Genomic DNA, 17,878 nt, shown 5'->3' with positions numbered 1-17,878 from the left:
GGCTTGACTTAACACGTCTTGTTGGGTTGTTTTTTTTTTTTTGTCACATGCAGAATTTTTACCTAAATGCCACTGCACTTGTGTTTGGTTGTGTGTTGAAAAATACCATCATATCTTTTTGTACTATTTCCCCCCAAAATGTCAATACGCTATTTTTTATGTTTTCTGAATCATATAAAAGGGAGGCAGCTGTTTTACAAAACCTTTGACACAACATATATTGAACAGAGGTGAACTTTACATGTGCCTCTGTTAGTACATCAAGGCAGAAATGGATCATTCCTCCCATGTACCTGAGAGAACAAAATGAAGACATAAATAGAGTGAGTGAGAGAGACTGGTTCAACAAATAATAAAAGAGAGAGAGAGAGAGCATTCAAGCCTCCATCTGCAGAGAGGGAGTCAGGAGACATGCCTTCTGGCAGGAGCAGAAGAAGACAGCTGTGTTTGGTGTGGTATTTTTAAACGCATCAATGCTGCTCCAATCCCCGCGCCTCGCCTGACCTATTTTTAGCCAGGGCTGGCCATTGTTCTATTTCTGTCACCTGTGGGCCACGCAGTTGTTGATTCACATGCAAATGAAGCTTGCTCCCTCCCTGGCTTGCATTACTGCCTCGGCGAGGTGCTCAGTGCACAGTACACGGCTTTCTTCGCAACTCAGCTTTACATTTTTCTCAGTCTCTGCTCAGTTTGTTGAGAAGAGAAAAAAGCCACAGACTTGAAAGGAATAGGGAGAGAGGCTGATAGAAAGGAAAAAAACCTGGACTTACCATCTACTCTAAAACTGTGTTAGTGTTTGGACCAGATTGAAACAGGCACTGGGAGAGTGGCAGCCCTGCAGAGAGAGTGTGCAGTTTGTGTTATTGCTCTTCAGTGAGAGTGGTTTATCAGAGGAGGAGGCAGAGGAAGGGAGAGAGTTGCCTGTTGTCGTGGTCTCTCCCCTGAGTGGCTGAGGGGTGGCTCTTGGTGACAGGAAACGCAAGGCTTGCAATGAGACCTGAGCGCTGAGTGGAGTATGCTGCAGACGATTTACGAGGGCGAGTCAAGTTTCTCCACAACAGAAGGGCGCGTTGGACACCAGCAGCCCCCCAACCAGAGCAAGATGCACAACGTGAACAACTCAGGTGATAACAGTCTGGGTTTTCTACTCCTTTTGAGGAATCTCAGTTTTTATCCTCTTTTTTTCCCCTCTCTGCCTTTCCTCTATCTCTGAAATCTGTTCCTACTTCTCCGGTATTTTACATCGTCTGTGCCTCTCTCGCATGCATTCACTCTGCCTCTCTCTCCCTCTCTCACATACTCTCAACTCTTTGCGCTCAGCCTGTCTCTCATTCTGTGTGAAAAGAGAACTCAAAGCTTCTCAGCACAGCAACGTGGTAGGATCAGGCACTTCTTCCTGAATCAAGGTATTTGCTCTTGTGATAGTCGCTGCTTTATGATTTGTCTTTCTCAGTTGGATTGATACCTTAATCTGTGTTAAAAGATTTAAAAAGAGTTAAAAAGTGCTGTTGATGTTAATATATTAACATGGCACAGGGTGTTGTTTTTCTACTTAAATGAGGAAATGTGTTCGCAGTATTCCCATGCTCTGAAATGAGTCACTGTGAACATGAAAGGGATGTTGTGTTTTGCGAGTTTCATGTCAGCGTGCACTTTTTAGGGAACAGGAAAAACTGTGACAGAAATACTGAGGGGACAACTGAAAGGTTTCTCTCAGGATATTTACCACAGACATTGACTGTTCTATTTTTGACCTGAGAATTGAATTGAAGAGGACATGGCTGACATCAGTATGACTAACGTCTATTCACTGTATTGACTCAAGATGAGTCAGACCTAATTTGCTTTTGTTTGTTTTTTTTTAGCATGTAGCTATTGATAAAATGTTAAAATTGTCTCTGGAAATTAGTTCAGGGTTGAAGTATTGTGCTCTGTGAAATTATTGTGATGAGGATTGCTGAGAAGCATGTGTGATGAAAAAGTACGGACTGAGTCATGTGAGTGCCTAATTTCCTGAAAAATATATATAGACCTTTGAGTTTTAACTGCATTACCAAAAACTAGTCAACAGCAATAGGGGACAACATGATCTCAAATAATCCAAACTAACAGTTAAATGTGCATTTAGATACTGTACACTGAACCAGTATTTTTGCTGTAAAAAAATAAGTCAAAAACTCAAAAAAATAAAAAATACAACCCCAAGTCTGTCTTCAGGCAAGCAAAGCGGGTGACTGAAAACCTCCACAGGCAGTGGGCTAAACGTGAGGAGATTTAAAAATAAAATGGGGGGATGACAGGGAGATGACACATTCCATGTCTGTCAATAGAGCAGGTTATTTGACTATTAGGCTACAGGAGCAGGGCTTTCTTCTTCTGTCTTAGCAGCCTGTGAGCTAAACAACAGATACGCCGAGCGCCTGAAATCGGGCTCCTTGCTTATTCTGTGGGTCAGCTATTCTTAGGTGAGTTATTTTCAGCTTATGGCATTAGCCTGCTAAGATTAGGCGTCTGTGCGTTATCATTCCATCTCGGCATGCTGCTGATATAACAGTAGTTTGGAACTGATATTTATAGAGAATTCTGTCATTTGCTTGTTTAATTTGTTCTTTCCACTTTACAGTAAATCACTTGACAGTGACTAACATTATCTGTCTTAAAATGTTGCTCCAGTATGCCTTTGTATGAGTTTACTGGATGTCATGTGAGTGTTGTTGTCAGAGCAGACACAGTCCCTTTAAAACAGACTGGGGGTGGGTTTTTTTATGTGCCGTGTATTAACGTTGAAGCGTATTAATTTATTTGTCATGATTATTATTGGTGAAGTGATCCTTTTCTCAGCTAAATAGTTTATTTGTGAATTGTTTTTTAAAGCAAACCTCATGACATTTTATGTGATACTTTTCTCCCGCATTGTTAGATTTCAAGTGGAACATGAAAATAAAGTTAATAATCTAATTTTTATTCTGATTAGTTTCAGTAACACCAAAGCTCTGACAAAAACAGTCCTCAGATGGGCTCTACAACAAGGGGAAACTAATTAGTTTCCCCTGAGTGCAAAATATTATGAAAAATATCACGCAAGCTCCTTTCAATAGGGACCTTTCAGACAATAACAGTGCTGCACCCTTTAGTCCTATTGCCTGTATCCTGTATGCATTCAGGTTGCCTCAACACATGTTTTGGACATGCTCATCACTAAAGAGGTCGTGCAAAGTAACACAAAGGAATATAAGATTTTCTCTCAATGTTGTTTAACAGTTGCTCATTAATTGATAATTTTGTAACTTATTTTAAATCATCAGTGATAGTGATGCGAAGAGCTGTCAAGACAAAAGGTCCAACTGAAAAAGCAGTAGTATTGCATTTTTTTTTTCAGTTTTCCTTAATATAGATGTTATAGAAAAACACAGCTTACGGCTTGTGATTTGTCAATAATGACATGGGATGCTTTTCCTGTGTGTTTACTGTGGTTCAAGGCATTAAGGCAATTGACTGATTGATTAATTAGGAATGCTTTTGACTGTAGGATATGGTGCCAATGTTGTCCGCAGAGGATAAGATAATGATTAAATAAAGTCTTGACAGAGGGACCTGCCAATTATCACCTTCAGTTTCCTGGGTTTTCTCCTCATCTTTGCTTGGATAGATGGATTTAGTGTAAATCACTGTGTGTGTTGTTGTTTTGTGAAACAGTCTGGCATGATGGTAGGACAGGAGACGACTGGACTCCTGGCTCCCCTCAGCGAAAGGCCCGTGTTGGTTCAGCTTAGCCCTCTTTGTTAGCAGATAGCCTGCAAGTCTTAGCTCTGGCTCAGCTGCAAGGACGAGCCTGAGTCTTAAAAATAAAGACCTGTTTCTTGCTTTAGACATGCCAGCTGCTCAAAATAACAAGGCACTTAATGAGAGATCCAGCGCCACATTGCAGTCCCAAGCATCAGCTTATTTTTGCCCTCAAACATCTTCTGTATCTCTGGTTCTATTTATACTGTCAGACAGGGAATTTAGATCAGCAACCGTCTCTGGTGCACACTGAATACATGCAACATGCAACATGTCTAATGTGTAAACAGAGAATAGGGTTTACCATTGTGTGTATTGCTGAAACAATTTTTTCATTGATAACGTAATTGCTATAAGAAGTTTATATTGCTGGAATGAATGGAAAACAAATGAAGCGATGCGCACTAATGGTGAACTACACCTAAATTGTGGCAATGTTTCGGTGGTTGTGCTAGGCTTAATTTATTCAAGCCAAAAAGTAGTTATGAGAAAAATCTCTGAAAAGCAGGTTACCTAACTGTGACAACCTGTAATCATTTGTAACATAGTGTTTATGTACATAGTTTTACTTTTGATTTGATTTGAAAGATTTTAGACAAGGTAAATAAGCTCATTTCTAAATAATTCTCAATGTTTATGATTCAAATGTTGTTTTTTTAACTTCTTGCAAACATAGCTATTGCAAAACTTTAACGGCAATATTTGTATTAATATTAGCATTAATGAATAATTATGGATAATTCCAGATATATATTTGCTTATTTGCTTTCATGGTACAAGTGCACTATTATTGCAGAAAACAAACTCAAATAACCTAAACTGCTAAATAGATTTTTATTAATTTAATCATAACTTCTGTAACTTTTCTTAAACCTCCCAAGGACCTCTTTAATATCAAGTGGATCATTTATTTGTCTTGTCAACACTTAGCTATAGCTGCGAAACACAATGTTTGACTTATTCAGTAACACCTAAAGGAACCTCTAGGTGCAAACTAACATATTAAGGTGTAAGAATAGCTGTGCCATTTATATTCAGTGGGTAATGTTTGCAATATAAATAACTTTCTAAAGTTAGTTGTCAGTTTCTGTGCTGGTGTTGGAAAAAGATTACATTGAAACGTCAAGGTGTTGCTTCTTTTTCTTTTTTTTTTAAAGTGATGAAGTCCAACATGAGCCTGACTTATGACGATAATGTTTTACTACATCTATCTATGTATTTCAGACTCGTCACATGTGATAGTAATGTCACTGGTGATGTGTGTCTATTCTCTCTCCGGGGTGGGAAGACTGCTAATGTGGCCTGAAGCAAAAAAAGACAGCCATCCAACATCTCAAATTAAGGCTGTGATTGTCACTCTAACCACCACCACGGCTAATGAGAGGCAGATCGGTTATAGAAATAAACACTTTGGGGACACTGGCGGTGCGACGCTGCAGTGGGAGTGTGGTCACAGGCCATGAGTCACCCTATCCCCCCTTGGCAGGCCCTCCACAGGGAGGAATTTGGGCATGGGGCCGGGTGCTTGTCGCTCCCTTGTGCTAAAAACAAATTTGGGACCTGTCATTCATAAATCTCTTGTTTACCAGTGCCTTGAGACACATCTGTGCACTTTCTACCAATCAGGAAGCACCGCACTTTCAACCGAAAAAAAAAAAGGTTTCATATCAAGGGTCATGATCGCCAGTGGCACTATAGGACCGCTGAGCCAGAAGAGGCATGCTCTTCTTTGTGAGTGATCATTTCAAAAGTGACCCGAAAGTTACATAAATGCAACACTGCGCTTTTTATTTTTGCCCGTGTTAAATTGAGCAGGCGGCCTCGCAACTGTGACAGTCTTTCGCACATTGTCTATATTAAGACCCTACTCAGAAAAGCATTTATATTTAGCCCTAGTTACTGGTGGTTCCATATTCTCCTCTGCCTAAGGAGTATTTCTGTATTATAGAAACAGAAGATTTCAGTGTTTGGTAGGTTCAGGATGCATTTGATAACTATAAATTTGCGGCAGTAGTGACAAAGATCTAATGTATTCTGTGGTTGAGTGAAGTGCATAGAAAGAGGCATATTATGACCTTTTGTCTGTTTCAGTCAGCACATAGAATAATGCCAATCATGAGAAATTGTATATTGTGCATCGTAGAAGCTTCAGCAGCGCTCGAACGGTGCCTACCTACCTTCAAGACCTTATTATGCTCCCTCAACATTGTCATCCCATCCACTGTTATTCTTGCAGACACAGTGGACAGAGAGTGGACAAGAGCAGAATAGGAACATGATTTTGTTGTGGTTTCCTCAAGGGCTATTTCATACAGCCTTGGATATCAAAGGTGGCTTAAGCTTTCACACTCCTCCTCCTCCTCCCCCTTCCCATCCTGTTAAACCGCTGTCTGAGATTTTCTGATGGAGGCTCAGCTTGATGTGCTGATCAAAGTGGAGATCCTTAATGCCAGTCACAGTGAGGGTACAGAATAAAATATGAGATTAATTAAATATCTCAGTGGTGAATTCTCCCAGGCAGCAGGTGTTTTTTGTTACTATATTTAGGTCCATTAGGCAAAAGTAGCACTAGGGCTGTCTGACTCTCTGAGCCCTTCAGTGGTTCACAGGTTCTCATCTGCCCCTGGAACAGTGCCCACGACAGAAGAGTCCTTTGTCAAGTACTTACAAGTTAAGATTAATATTCCCTGTCAGGAGAGAAGGGTCTGTTCTACAGGTGCCTGTTCTCTGCGCCTGCTGAGCCGCTGCCCTCCTCTGTCATTTCATGGGAGCTGTTTTTAGAACACAGGAAGAAAAATTACAGTATGGGAGTCCCCTCTAGCTGTCTTCACTCTTTGAACGTGTTTTAAGACAAGTTATCACTTAGCCACCCAATCTCTACAGTGTCTGTGTATGTGTGTGTCTGTGTGTGTGTGTTGGAGGGTTTTGTAATGCTTTCTCTCTGTCTCTCTCTGCTGGGGACTCCTTTCTTATATAAGAGCTGAAAAGCTGATATAATAGTCAACATGTCACATTGCCACTGTAGGCAGGAGATGACATGCAGTGAGACTCGATATCTGCAGGATGGGGAGACATAATTACGTCGCCAGCGTTGCCATGGCAGCGGCAAGTTAGGGTGGTGGATACTAGGGTGTGGGGGTTGTCACAGACCAGGATTGCGCCACTTGCTTTTATGTTTCTATTTATAATCATCACCGCCGCATACACATGGAATGGTGGCAATGAAAAACAGGCTACATGGCAAAACAAATGGGCGCCAGTGAGCCTCACAGCATCAGTGAACAGGAGGGCACTGCTTCCTAATTGATGGCTACTGTAGACTGACGCTGCTTCTTTTGGCAGGTTTAAACTCCTTTTTATTGGCATTTCATTATAGTTTATGGGGATAAATCCGTGACGTGACTACCACAATGTTATTTATGTGAACATATAAATCGGAATGTGTTGGTTTTTTTCTCATGCTTCCAAAGAACAGGTGGTATAGTAACATTGCTTGTATTTGTTCCCTCAAATGTGACCCTTGAGAAGATTACAGCAATGAATGCGCTCAATAAATCTCCCCCCAGCCACTGGAATTTTAAGTAGGTTTGAATATTTCTCTAGTCTCAAAATGGAAGAGTCATTATAGAGTCTGGACGATGCGTACTCGTCCTTGAATGTCACATCATGATCGGCATAACCAACATGTGATTTTGACATTTTTATTTAATTACTGATCAAACATAGGCTTAAATACAATATTTAATAGCTGTGCAAAGATGTAATTCTGTTGAAAGAATGTGTAGCAAGGACTCAATTAGATATAGAAGTGTGGATGAAAAAAGGCATAAATGATAGAAAGAAAATGATTATACAATCACTAATCATCCTCTGTGGAATAGAGAGATGAAGTAGCCCTGTCTCCTATGTTCTTAACTGGCAATCGATTTTCTCTGTGGAACAACCTATATATAGAGCTTGGAGACCAAAGGGATGCCCTCTCACTTTGTATCTGGCAATTACTTATAATGGAGCTAGTTGTCGAAGACAAAGGCAGTTCTTACGGATGCACACTTTGCAGCATCTGCACGCAAGAACAAAGATGGAAATATCACAGGAACATGAATTTATAAACATGTGGGTTTCAGGCTCACAAACTGCTTTGCTTTAAATCTTTTATGCAAACAAGGGATATATCTGCATGATGTTCTGGTAGAGATAGAGAGAAGGACTCCCTTTATTTATTTATCAAACAGTGGGAAGTTAGGATTTATGTAAATACTTTAAATGACCACTTGAACATTTCGTGCCAATTGTCCATTGAGTCTGTTATACAGCTGCTCCCAGTAGACGTAGAGTATGCTGACGGATGTGATCCCATGTTTGTTTATAGAAACTATCATAATTGCATGTTTGTGATGGGCACGAGAGAGAAAGCCGTGCTCATTTTTGACCCTTCTTTTCCTCCCCTTTTCTTTATTTTTTTTATTTTTAAAATTAAAGGTCTCTTTTTTAGAATCCAAATTTTTCCTTCTTCTTAACACTATATTGCTCTGCAGCAATATACAGATACATTATACAAAGCTATCTGTAGTTGCCTGATTTGAATAGATACAGATAAAAGTACAATTAAGGGACTGACAAATCTGTTTTTCTCTTTTACTCTCTCTGCTCTCCCCTCTGCGGGCCACAGTGGACATTAAGTCAGATGTGCCATTGGCTGTGGAGCCCTTATCTCCGTTGGACCTGCGTACAGATCTAAGGATGCTAGGGTCGGGCTCGGACCCGGGACTGTGGGAGAGGCAGTTGCAGCAGGAGCTGCTCCTCATTCAAAAGCAGCAGCAGATCCAGAAGCAGCTACTAATCAGCGAGTTCCAGAAGCAGCATGAGAAGTTGACCCGTCAGCACCAGGCTCAGCTCCAGGAGCACCTCAAGGTCAGCATTGCACTGAACAGTTGTGTGGAGGACAGCACAGCAATGTACACAGTGGCCCAGCACAGCACCACAGTGCACAAAACAGCAGAGCACAACACAGCATGGCATACTGCAGATCAGTAGAAAACATTACAGCTCAGGACAACATTACAGAGTACAGAAAATAAAAAACTCAGCACAGCAAGACAGGGTGTTGAGCAATACATTACAGAACAGCGTGAGTTTTGTTTTTACAGACGACTATAGAATAGTCATCACATCAAGAGAGAAACTGCAGAAGCTCTCATAAGCCATTTTCATTTCAAAACCTTATTTGTCAGTGTGCTGTCTTCATGCTAACTTAAGGCCAGCATGTTTTTCAGCTCCAGCACGAGCTCCAGGCCATGAAACAGCAGCAGGAACTTGCAGAGAAGGAGCGTCGTCTGGAGCAGCAGCAGCAGAACCAGCAGGAGAAGGAGCAGGAGAGGCATCGGAGGGAGCAGCATGTTTCCAGCTTGATCCTCAGGGGCAAGGAGCGCTCCCGGGAGAGTAAGAGCTTGACACCGTCATCATCACCATCCCCTCACCATCAGGGGTTGAATTAGTTATTTTGAGGGCCTGAGGCAAGAGGGAGCATGGGGCTTCAAATCATAACCCTTGCATTTCTAGTGTATTTCTTTAATGCATTATCTTAGAGTGGGGCCTAAGAAAAATATTAATATAACAGCTGGATAGAAATGCTTTACTATAGCTGAATGCTCCACTTGCATATTTGCATTAAGTCAAGTTCATGTTCTGTTATCATCATTATTAATAGGATAACAGCCTTAAAATCATGTGGCAGGATTACAATAGAGGTTCAATCTAGCCTTTGTAGGCACGTTTGCTATAATTTAGCCTTAAAAATCTCTAATATTTTTATTAAAGGGGTTTTTGAGTAGCCTGAGTGTTTATCTGGATCTCCATTAGCTGCTGTAACACCAATTGCTGCTCATTCTGAGGTTGATGTGTTTACTATACTTTAATGAAACACCCACGCAATAATATTTGACAAAACTGACAGCAAGCTGCTGAGATCAAAATAACACAATTAACTGGTTAAAGAAACAATACTTCAAACTTACAACAAAAAAAGATAAAATATGGTCCTTCTTTCCATTTGTTTTATTTAGCTGTGCAGATTTTAAGATGTCATTTGTTTTCAGTGAGGTAAAATATTGTTTCATTGTTCCAGCCCTGATAGCAATTGCAAATATCTCAAAAGCTGATGTTTATTAAACCAGAACTACCTGTATGTACTGTAAGTTAATAGGAAAATATGTTTTTGTTTGTTCAGTGAAGTGACCCTTTAAGACAACCTCATCTTACTTACTAACAGCACTTTCTGTGGGATCATATTCAGCAGTGTGGCAGTAAGGTTAAACATTCATGTAAAGAATATTGTTATCACTGCATGGGACAATGTGATTGCTATTTTTAAGTAGAACAAAATTTTCTGATTGCATGTCTTTGGCTACTGACGAAATGATTTCTCAGTTTAAGATCTAACTGTCCTGCAGAATGCCTTTGAATTAGCTGAAGAGAAATATCCAGCAATATGAAGATGATAATGACATGGTACTTAACCAGTACACGCAACCGATGATGACATGATGTTGGCTGGTGACATTTAAGCTTAGAATTTAGGAGAAAATATCTCTCAATAGCACGATGAAAATAGCTTCAGATATAGTATTTCATTTCTGTTTTTACCTTATAGCTAATAATAGACATGATTTATGACTTTGTCAGGTCATGTAATTTGAAACTGTGGCCTGCAACTGTAACCCTCCAAAGGGAAAGAACATCTCTCTGCAGTATCACTTTAGCAGCTTGAAACTAATACAGTGCTCTTACACCACTAGGGGGAGATCTTCCTACATAAGTTGTGGCTGCTTGGGAAGACAGTGTAAACTCAATCTGAAGATGTAGAAGAAAAAAACAACAGAATGTATCTACCGTTTTAAATTCCAGCAGTAAGTTGCATGTGATACATTTTAGGGAATCTTTTACAATAGAGTTAAAGCAGTGATGGAGGAAGTATTCGAATCCTTTACTAAAATACTAATGCCACACTGTTAAAATACTGCACTACAAGTAAATCCTGCATTCCAACCCTTTTTTTGTTTTAAAAAAATGATATAAATTTGCAAAATGTCCCCTAAGGTATGAAAAGTAAAAGTAGACATTGTAAAATGATGATATCAAATGTTCCCTGTCATTTTTTTCCTGTTAAATATGAAGTTTTTGGATTGATATTACTGCTGCATGATTGTGTATAATGCATTTTACTGCTGTAGATGTTTATGGTTGTGATCATTTTAAGTCCTTAATATACTGTGAAGCAGTTTAATCTACAGCAATGCATCATATTCAATAAGATCATCATATGTTGTGTGGCTGTGAGAACCATGTCGCAGCCCTGTTTTCAACTTTGTGACAATGCATTTTCCAACTGATCCAAGAGGGCTTTGAAGTAGAAAATTTCATCCTTTCATTTTTCGCAAATACTCACAACATATCTGGCGATAGGTGGTTTTCAGTGAACAGGAAGGGAACGAAACATTGTAATCTGTTAAGCAACTAAAACTGTCAGACAAATGTAGTGGAGAAAAAGTTCAATATTTTAATCTAAGATGTAGTGGAGTATAAATATAAAGAAGCATTAAATGGAAATACTCAAGCAAAGTACAAATTCCTTGAGTACCTTACCTTCAGTACTTGATGAAATGCATTTTGTTACTTGTCGTTGTTGGGTTAACCCTTTGAAACCTGAGCCAATTTGCTTGTTTTCTTTTAACGACATGGCAAGAAGTTACAAGTTTTGAGTTACAAGAAAAATACCTTAAATTTATCACACAAAAAAAGATGTAACAGAAAAAGGTTAAATAACAAAACAAAACAAACAAATCAGCAACTCTCTCCCTCTTTTAAAACTAATTTTCAGGCCATTTTCTTCTTCTAATTTCTTGCTATTTGTGGGGCAACTCTTCAAGTTGCTCATTGCCTTTTTAGTCATGTTTTCAAAAGAAACAAACCAATCTGCAAAGGTTTGAATACATGTAAAAGACATCTGAACGCAGCTCAAGAAAACTGATTTTGTTCCAGGTTTTAAAGGGTTAAACTTTGATTTGTAGCATTATCTATGCAATAGTTTATCATGAGTCAGAGCCCTAGGGTAACCCCAATCCCGTTGTTTCCGTCTTTTGGTCTCACAGGTGCAGTGGCAAGTACAGAGGTAAAGCAGAAACTCCAAGAGTTTCTGCTGAGCAAATCAGCAAAAGACACTGCCAGCAATGGAGTCAATCATTCATTTATCCACCACCCAAAACTCTGGTACACGTGAGTATTTTTGTTTCCTATTGAGAGAGTGTAATACAGTTACTCTATTTAAATCACTTAGCAACATAATCTTTATTGTCACAACACCCTCTCATAAATTTGATATATTTGTTTGTGATCAGGTCCTCTCATCACACATCACTGGACCAAAGCTCTCCACCTCTGGGCGGCACATCCCCCACCTGCCAGTACACTCTGCCATCACCCGTAGAGAGCAAGGACGACTTCCCCTTGAGGAAGACAGGTTTGTTAATTTGCACACACACAGACTTCAAAATGCAAATACACGCATGTATACATAAATCAGCATAGACCCACATTAGTGAAAATCCCTGTGAAACTGAATTTAGAGCTTCTTTAGCTTCTGTACTGTGACATATTTACCAGTGAACCAAAGTATTTGAACAGTATACAGTTACAAGAGGGATTAAAATCTTTTGCATTTGATTGGAGAGCTAAAAGTCGGTGAGTTTAGAGTTAAGTATGATATGGAGCTATAGCTGAGTCCGTTACCTTGCTATTACTAGCTTCTCTTGACTAGCATAAAATGCACAAATAGCTAAGTGCGATTTTATATGAACGGTGTGGATAGCTAGTCACCTGAAGTCTCATTTGATTTTATGAACTTTTATGGGCATCTCTGAGCAGGATGAGTCATCAAACATTTGAATCCATTTTACAGGAATAGAAAAGATGGGGATTTTGATGCAAAAAGTACTCTAGTACTAATTTTTCTTCTTTTTTTTTAATTATTTGGCGAGAGATAAATGATTAATTAACACAGGAACAAAAAATTAAAACTGCATTCTTCATTTAATGAGGACTCTTAAAATATTGTTGCTAAAAATAATTCAGTGTGAGAGTTCAGATGTTGCTTTGTATGATCAATTTTTCTTATACTATGCTAGGTTATAAATACAGTGAGTGCCTTTTTGACCCTTGTCAGTCAAGAGGTCGGTGTACCCATGGAGTATTTCCTGAGGATACTGATGACCTGCTAATAACATCAGTTAGGCTCATTATGCATCCCAGCCCCCTGCCTCATCCCTCCAGGGCTCCAAACTTTCATAAGTGGTGACGCATGCCAGAAAAGTAACTTAAACCTTCCTTATTCCTATTTGGCTTATTCTAAAACACACATAAAATGACACAGCTCAACTGTGTGTTTTCACTTCACGAGTTAAAATTTTAATAGAGTTATTTGTATGAAAATTACCTTGCCATTATTTAAAAGGAACTACATTTGTCCCTATGTTGCAATAATAAACACTGTTCCAAGGCCTCTTTGAGCTGTTTAGTGGTAAATGGGAGAATTAAAGCAGATTAATTTCTCCTAAGTTATGGGCTTTAAAAGCAGTTTTGAAAAGACAGGTTCCCACCAAAAAGCAGCTCAGGTTTGTTGGTTTAAAGGTTGAGGAATCCTTTGGGGATGGTTGTATAAATAAGAATAATTCTTGCCTCTTGGTTTGCACAAGCACAAGCTCGCCTTAAAACTTCATAATTCTGCAATGAGGTCACCAAATTACATTATGTTCTTTTCCCTTCTGTGTCTCTTTTAATTACATGGGAAAACAATTATACTTGTTGAGTTATTTAACTGCAGGCCTGTCATGTTGCGTGTATACACAATTTAGAGATCAGGCAAAGGAATTATATCTTGTAAAATAAAGTCACTGTATGGCAAGAATAAATATTAGGACGGTAAATGAAAGCTTTGAAAGCTTTTATTTATTGTAATCTTTTTAATCATACCATCTTCAGAAAAGAGAAATGCCTTTTGTAAATATATATTTACATCTTTTGGGTATGCCTTCAGATCCATAAAGGTAAGGAGTTGGCTCACAAGTATAATAACTAGCTGAGGACAGTTTTCTGAAATAACAGAGAGACTGTTTATGGTAGCATTGTTTGTCTTTCACTGTGAAGACAAAAAGGCATGTTTAAACAAATAACTGTGCAGATAGAATTTCAGTCTCAACATTTTCATCTCTTTATTCATGCTTAAATCGTCTCCCCATTGCCGTTCCTGCCTCTCTCGCACTGATAAAACTATTTCTTGCTCTTTGGATTCCTGAATCTATATGTGGTCATTTCCTGCTTAGGCCTTCCTCCCCCACTTCCTGTCTATCTTTATTAAAGTCCTCTGAGAGCTTGGCACCCGAGGGGGACACACAAAGGTAGTGTTGTTCCCTGAGCCACTGGCTGTCACTGATAGCTGATTGGCAGGTGTTGCCGAGTTAAGACGGGCACAGGCAGGATGAACGTCAACAGGACTGTTTGTTTAAGCAAAGATAGCTCTCTCAAAACAAAGTGGAGATGACTCGAATGCGCTATGTTTAAGACTCCCCATTGCTTTATTCGGCCAGAGGGCTAAGCGCCATCTTTTTCTGCTTGAGGTTCACAATGAGGTTTATGATATGCATGTAATATACAGCTTGGTGGTCAATAAATCTCTTTTGAAATTTATTTAAAATTTAGCTCCAATCAATTTTTAAGCACACTGTTTAGTGCATACATTATAGTAGAACCTCTCCAAAAAATAAAAATACACAATCTGTAGAGACAACTGTCTCAACTATGAATCACTACGTCCTGTAAATATCCCCTTAAAAAAACAATCTTTGCTTTGATCTCCATTAATAGCTGTTCCATTAATAGTTCTATCATCCTTAAAAACAACAACAGAGCTGTAATGCCCTTGGCTTTATTTCATACGTTCAAAAACTAGTGTAAAGAACTCGTAATTAGCTTGTTTACTTGGTATATGTCCTCTTTGTTTCACTTCCAGGGCCTAGAATAGACTGGACAGAGGGCACGCGATAGTCTGTGGCAAGAATAGTTGCAGCTTAGCAGTAAGAAGTGCAACACCCTCTCTGGTCTTGACCCAGTTACCAAATGTGTGCATTCAGCAGGTGCAGGAAAGATTTTCAAGATAATCCCACAAAGGCAAAACTTTAAAGCTAAAATCATACCAAAATAAAGTTTGTGGGTAATAGTTATCAGATCTTGGATATGAAAAACAATAATGAAACTTTAACTTGCTGATCTTACGGCACAGAATATCTAAATTCTGAGGGTCAGTTACTGTAGTTAGCTTTGGTTTAAGTGTTTGTGTTGTTAAAGGAACACAAGGTGTTTGCAGGTTCTTAATAATTCTTAAAATGTGTTAAAATTCAATTTTATAGATATCAGTCCTTAAAATTCATTACATTTAGTGAAGGTCTTAATTTTAAATTTGTAAGGTACTAATTGTCAGAATTGTTTTTATCTAAATACATTTGTCCATCTTTTAATAGGGCATCCCAGAAATGACTCCTAAAACCTGGAAATCAGTTAGCATTTTAGCACTTCCAGTTCCCCTGTCTTAAAGTCAAGACAAGGGAAGTGGGAGCTGATGGGTTTTTGATTAGATGCCAGAAATAAGGTCTGTGGTTAACACAAGCTTAAGAGACTTTTACATTTTGTTCTACGACATTAAATATGTGAGTAAATACCCCACTTGTGAATTTTGAAACTTTTATGTTATATAACATTAGCATGCCAAACATGGCTTTACAGTCTTGTTTTAGAAGGGAGGTTAAATGCGACCACAGTGTTTCATTTATAGTCTAAGGTTAGCTTTTTACTTGTAGTGATTGTATTTAGGCTTCAAAAATCATAAATGTGGTGTTCATTTGTGATTATTATTATTTTGCTGAACAAAACGAGTATGCATCATAAATGTTCGTTCACCACAGAGCTTATTTTCTGCAATAATCCAAAGTCCAATGGAAAAATCCCATTCGCTTTTTGATGAGAAAACCAGGGCGACACATCCATTTTGTGTCAGCCTACAGAAAAACATCATCCCTGAAGCACAGTATTGCTTTTTGTTAAAATGAGTGAAGCCCTCCTGGGTGCACATTTCTGATGTAACACATTTTTAAACCTACCACTGAACCTAATTCTGTCTTTCTACTTTCTACTTGCACTTACCTGTTTGCCAAATTAATTTTAACCTCACAAATTCGAAAGAAAATATTCTTACATGAAGACTACATCTACGCGAAACCGAAATATAAGCTCCTTACCTTTATACTTCACTGCAATGTTTTAATAAGAAAATGATGATTTGTCCAAAATTTGGTGAAAAATGGCCTTGAAAATGTCTTAAAAAGCATTAAATTTAAGTGCCTGTTACCTTTGGGACACTGGATCAGCAAACACTGAACATTAATTCATCATCTTCAGCATCACTTTAAACCAGAATGTCAGGCAAAATGCATAGCAGGCCTCTTTATTTACAGAACACACACCTCAGCTTTCCACACAGCCATCTGTCCAAATCCAGGCTCTAATGGACGCAGACACTCACAGTGACAGCAGAGTTAAAATTCTGATTAAGCGGAGATAACATAACACATTCACTTGCACAGCCACTAGCCCTGCAGCACCACTTACAAATGCAATAAGGTGATTGATTTATGACTCTGGTATATTGCAGCCATTACTGTAGGTTTCCGTTAACTGAGAAGCCGGAGCAGAAGTGACCCAGGTGTTCAGTGTATGTGCTTTGCAGCTGCCATCATTGCCTCCTGTTGCACTGTGCATCAGGGTATTTTTTTTTCCATGGAGACTAGTGAGAAAGTGTTTGTTCCTGAGGTGCTGTCTGGCGTTCCCGTGGCGACCAATTGGGATGCGTAGCTTGGTGGCAGCAGTGTGTAAAAATAGAAAGCAATCAAGGCAGCAGGGCGTGAAGCAGATTCATACGACTCCCAGCAGCATTTTCTCTCCATTTATCTCTGCTGCCTCCTTTCTTCCTCCCTCGCTCTCTTTCATTCTACCTCACACCCACAGGATTAGAGGTCTGTGCCACGTATTAGGGAAGAGGGTTTTGCTGCTTTTGACAAAAGCCAGAAATAGCAGCATCTGGCCCACTCTCCTAGCTGTGCCCCCATCAATGCTCCCTCTCCTCCTCCCTGCAGTCACTGCCTCACTTCCCCATGTATAGCTGTATGTTGTACACGTTGCAAAATACCTTTTTAATTATTGATCTGAGCTAAATAATTGAAACAGGTTGGTTATTGTGTAACAGGTTTACATAACTTCAATACAGCTTTGTGCGCTGGCTTTCAGTTAGAAGACCAGCTTATCTATTCTGTTTGTTTATTTGAGTGTGTAAGGCTAGCCGTGGGATTCCATGTCCAAAGGGTTGATGGGAAGTCCATGTGAGATGTGTTGACCTAGTGGGTCACTGTCACTGTGACAAGACAGAAGCACAACTCCACAGTCAGACATAAAACCATTTACTTGTGCTCACATAACCATTGCTTTCATTATTAAAGATTGTTTCCTTCTTGCCTTTTTTTACCATTATTTTACATTACATAATCTTTACTGTGCCACACACATTTTTCAGAATTCACTAATTACTGATAATGTGTTGTTGTATCAGGGGTTGGCAGGGCTGAACATGCAATTACTATTAAGGCCTCAGAGGTCATGATTTTAGCTCCAACTAGCAGCTCTGTAGGTTGCTCTGTCAGATGGCCGGTTGATTGGTCCACAAAAATTTTCCCACTTTTTGGCGGCTGCAGTTTTTATCCAATGAAGGCTGAAATTTGGCATGGGTATCAAATGTGTGTGTTTAAATGGGTGTGTTTGTGTTCATGGTAATTTGAAAGGGGGACAAGATTTTGTGGAAGACTGGCCATAAGCCAAAGGACTGCTGATTAACTGTTCATGCATTGCAGGTTTCGGGGGGTGCTGGTTATGAGACTCTGCCTATAACAAAACAGCACATAACACAGAGACAGACTTGCGTAACATGACCAATATTTAT

General features: G+C 39.2%; 1 protein-coding gene across 3 annotated transcripts in view; it reads left to right on the top strand.

Moving 5' to 3' along the window:
* Nucleotides 1-17,878, top strand: part of hdac9b (histone deacetylase 9b) — a 45,658-nt gene that overhangs the window by 15,570 nt on the left and 12,210 nt on the right. Inside the window, exons 1-5 of one of the 3 annotated variants that reach the window (XM_042490277.1) lie at nt 648-1,124; nt 8,456-8,697; nt 9,060-9,225; nt 11,934-12,057; nt 12,180-12,301. In XM_042490277.1, coding sequence (XP_042346211.1) covers nt 1,016-1,124; nt 8,456-8,697; nt 9,060-9,225; nt 11,934-12,057; nt 12,180-12,301 — 763 coding nt within the window. In that variant the 5' untranslated portion in view covers nt 648-1,015. Of the gene's footprint in view, nt 1-647; nt 1,125-8,455; nt 8,698-9,059; nt 9,226-11,924; nt 12,058-12,179; nt 12,302-17,878 lie in introns of those variants that run through there. The other 2 variants (XM_042490276.1, XM_042490278.1) reach the window with 2 other exon arrangements.

This window comes from Plectropomus leopardus, chromosome 7 (assembly GCF_008729295.1).
Source record: "Plectropomus leopardus isolate mb chromosome 7, YSFRI_Pleo_2.0, whole genome shotgun sequence".
Taxonomy (NCBI): domain Eukaryota; kingdom Metazoa; phylum Chordata; class Actinopteri; order Perciformes; family Serranidae; genus Plectropomus; species Plectropomus leopardus.
This window is presented reverse-complemented; position numbering and strand designations above follow the sequence as displayed.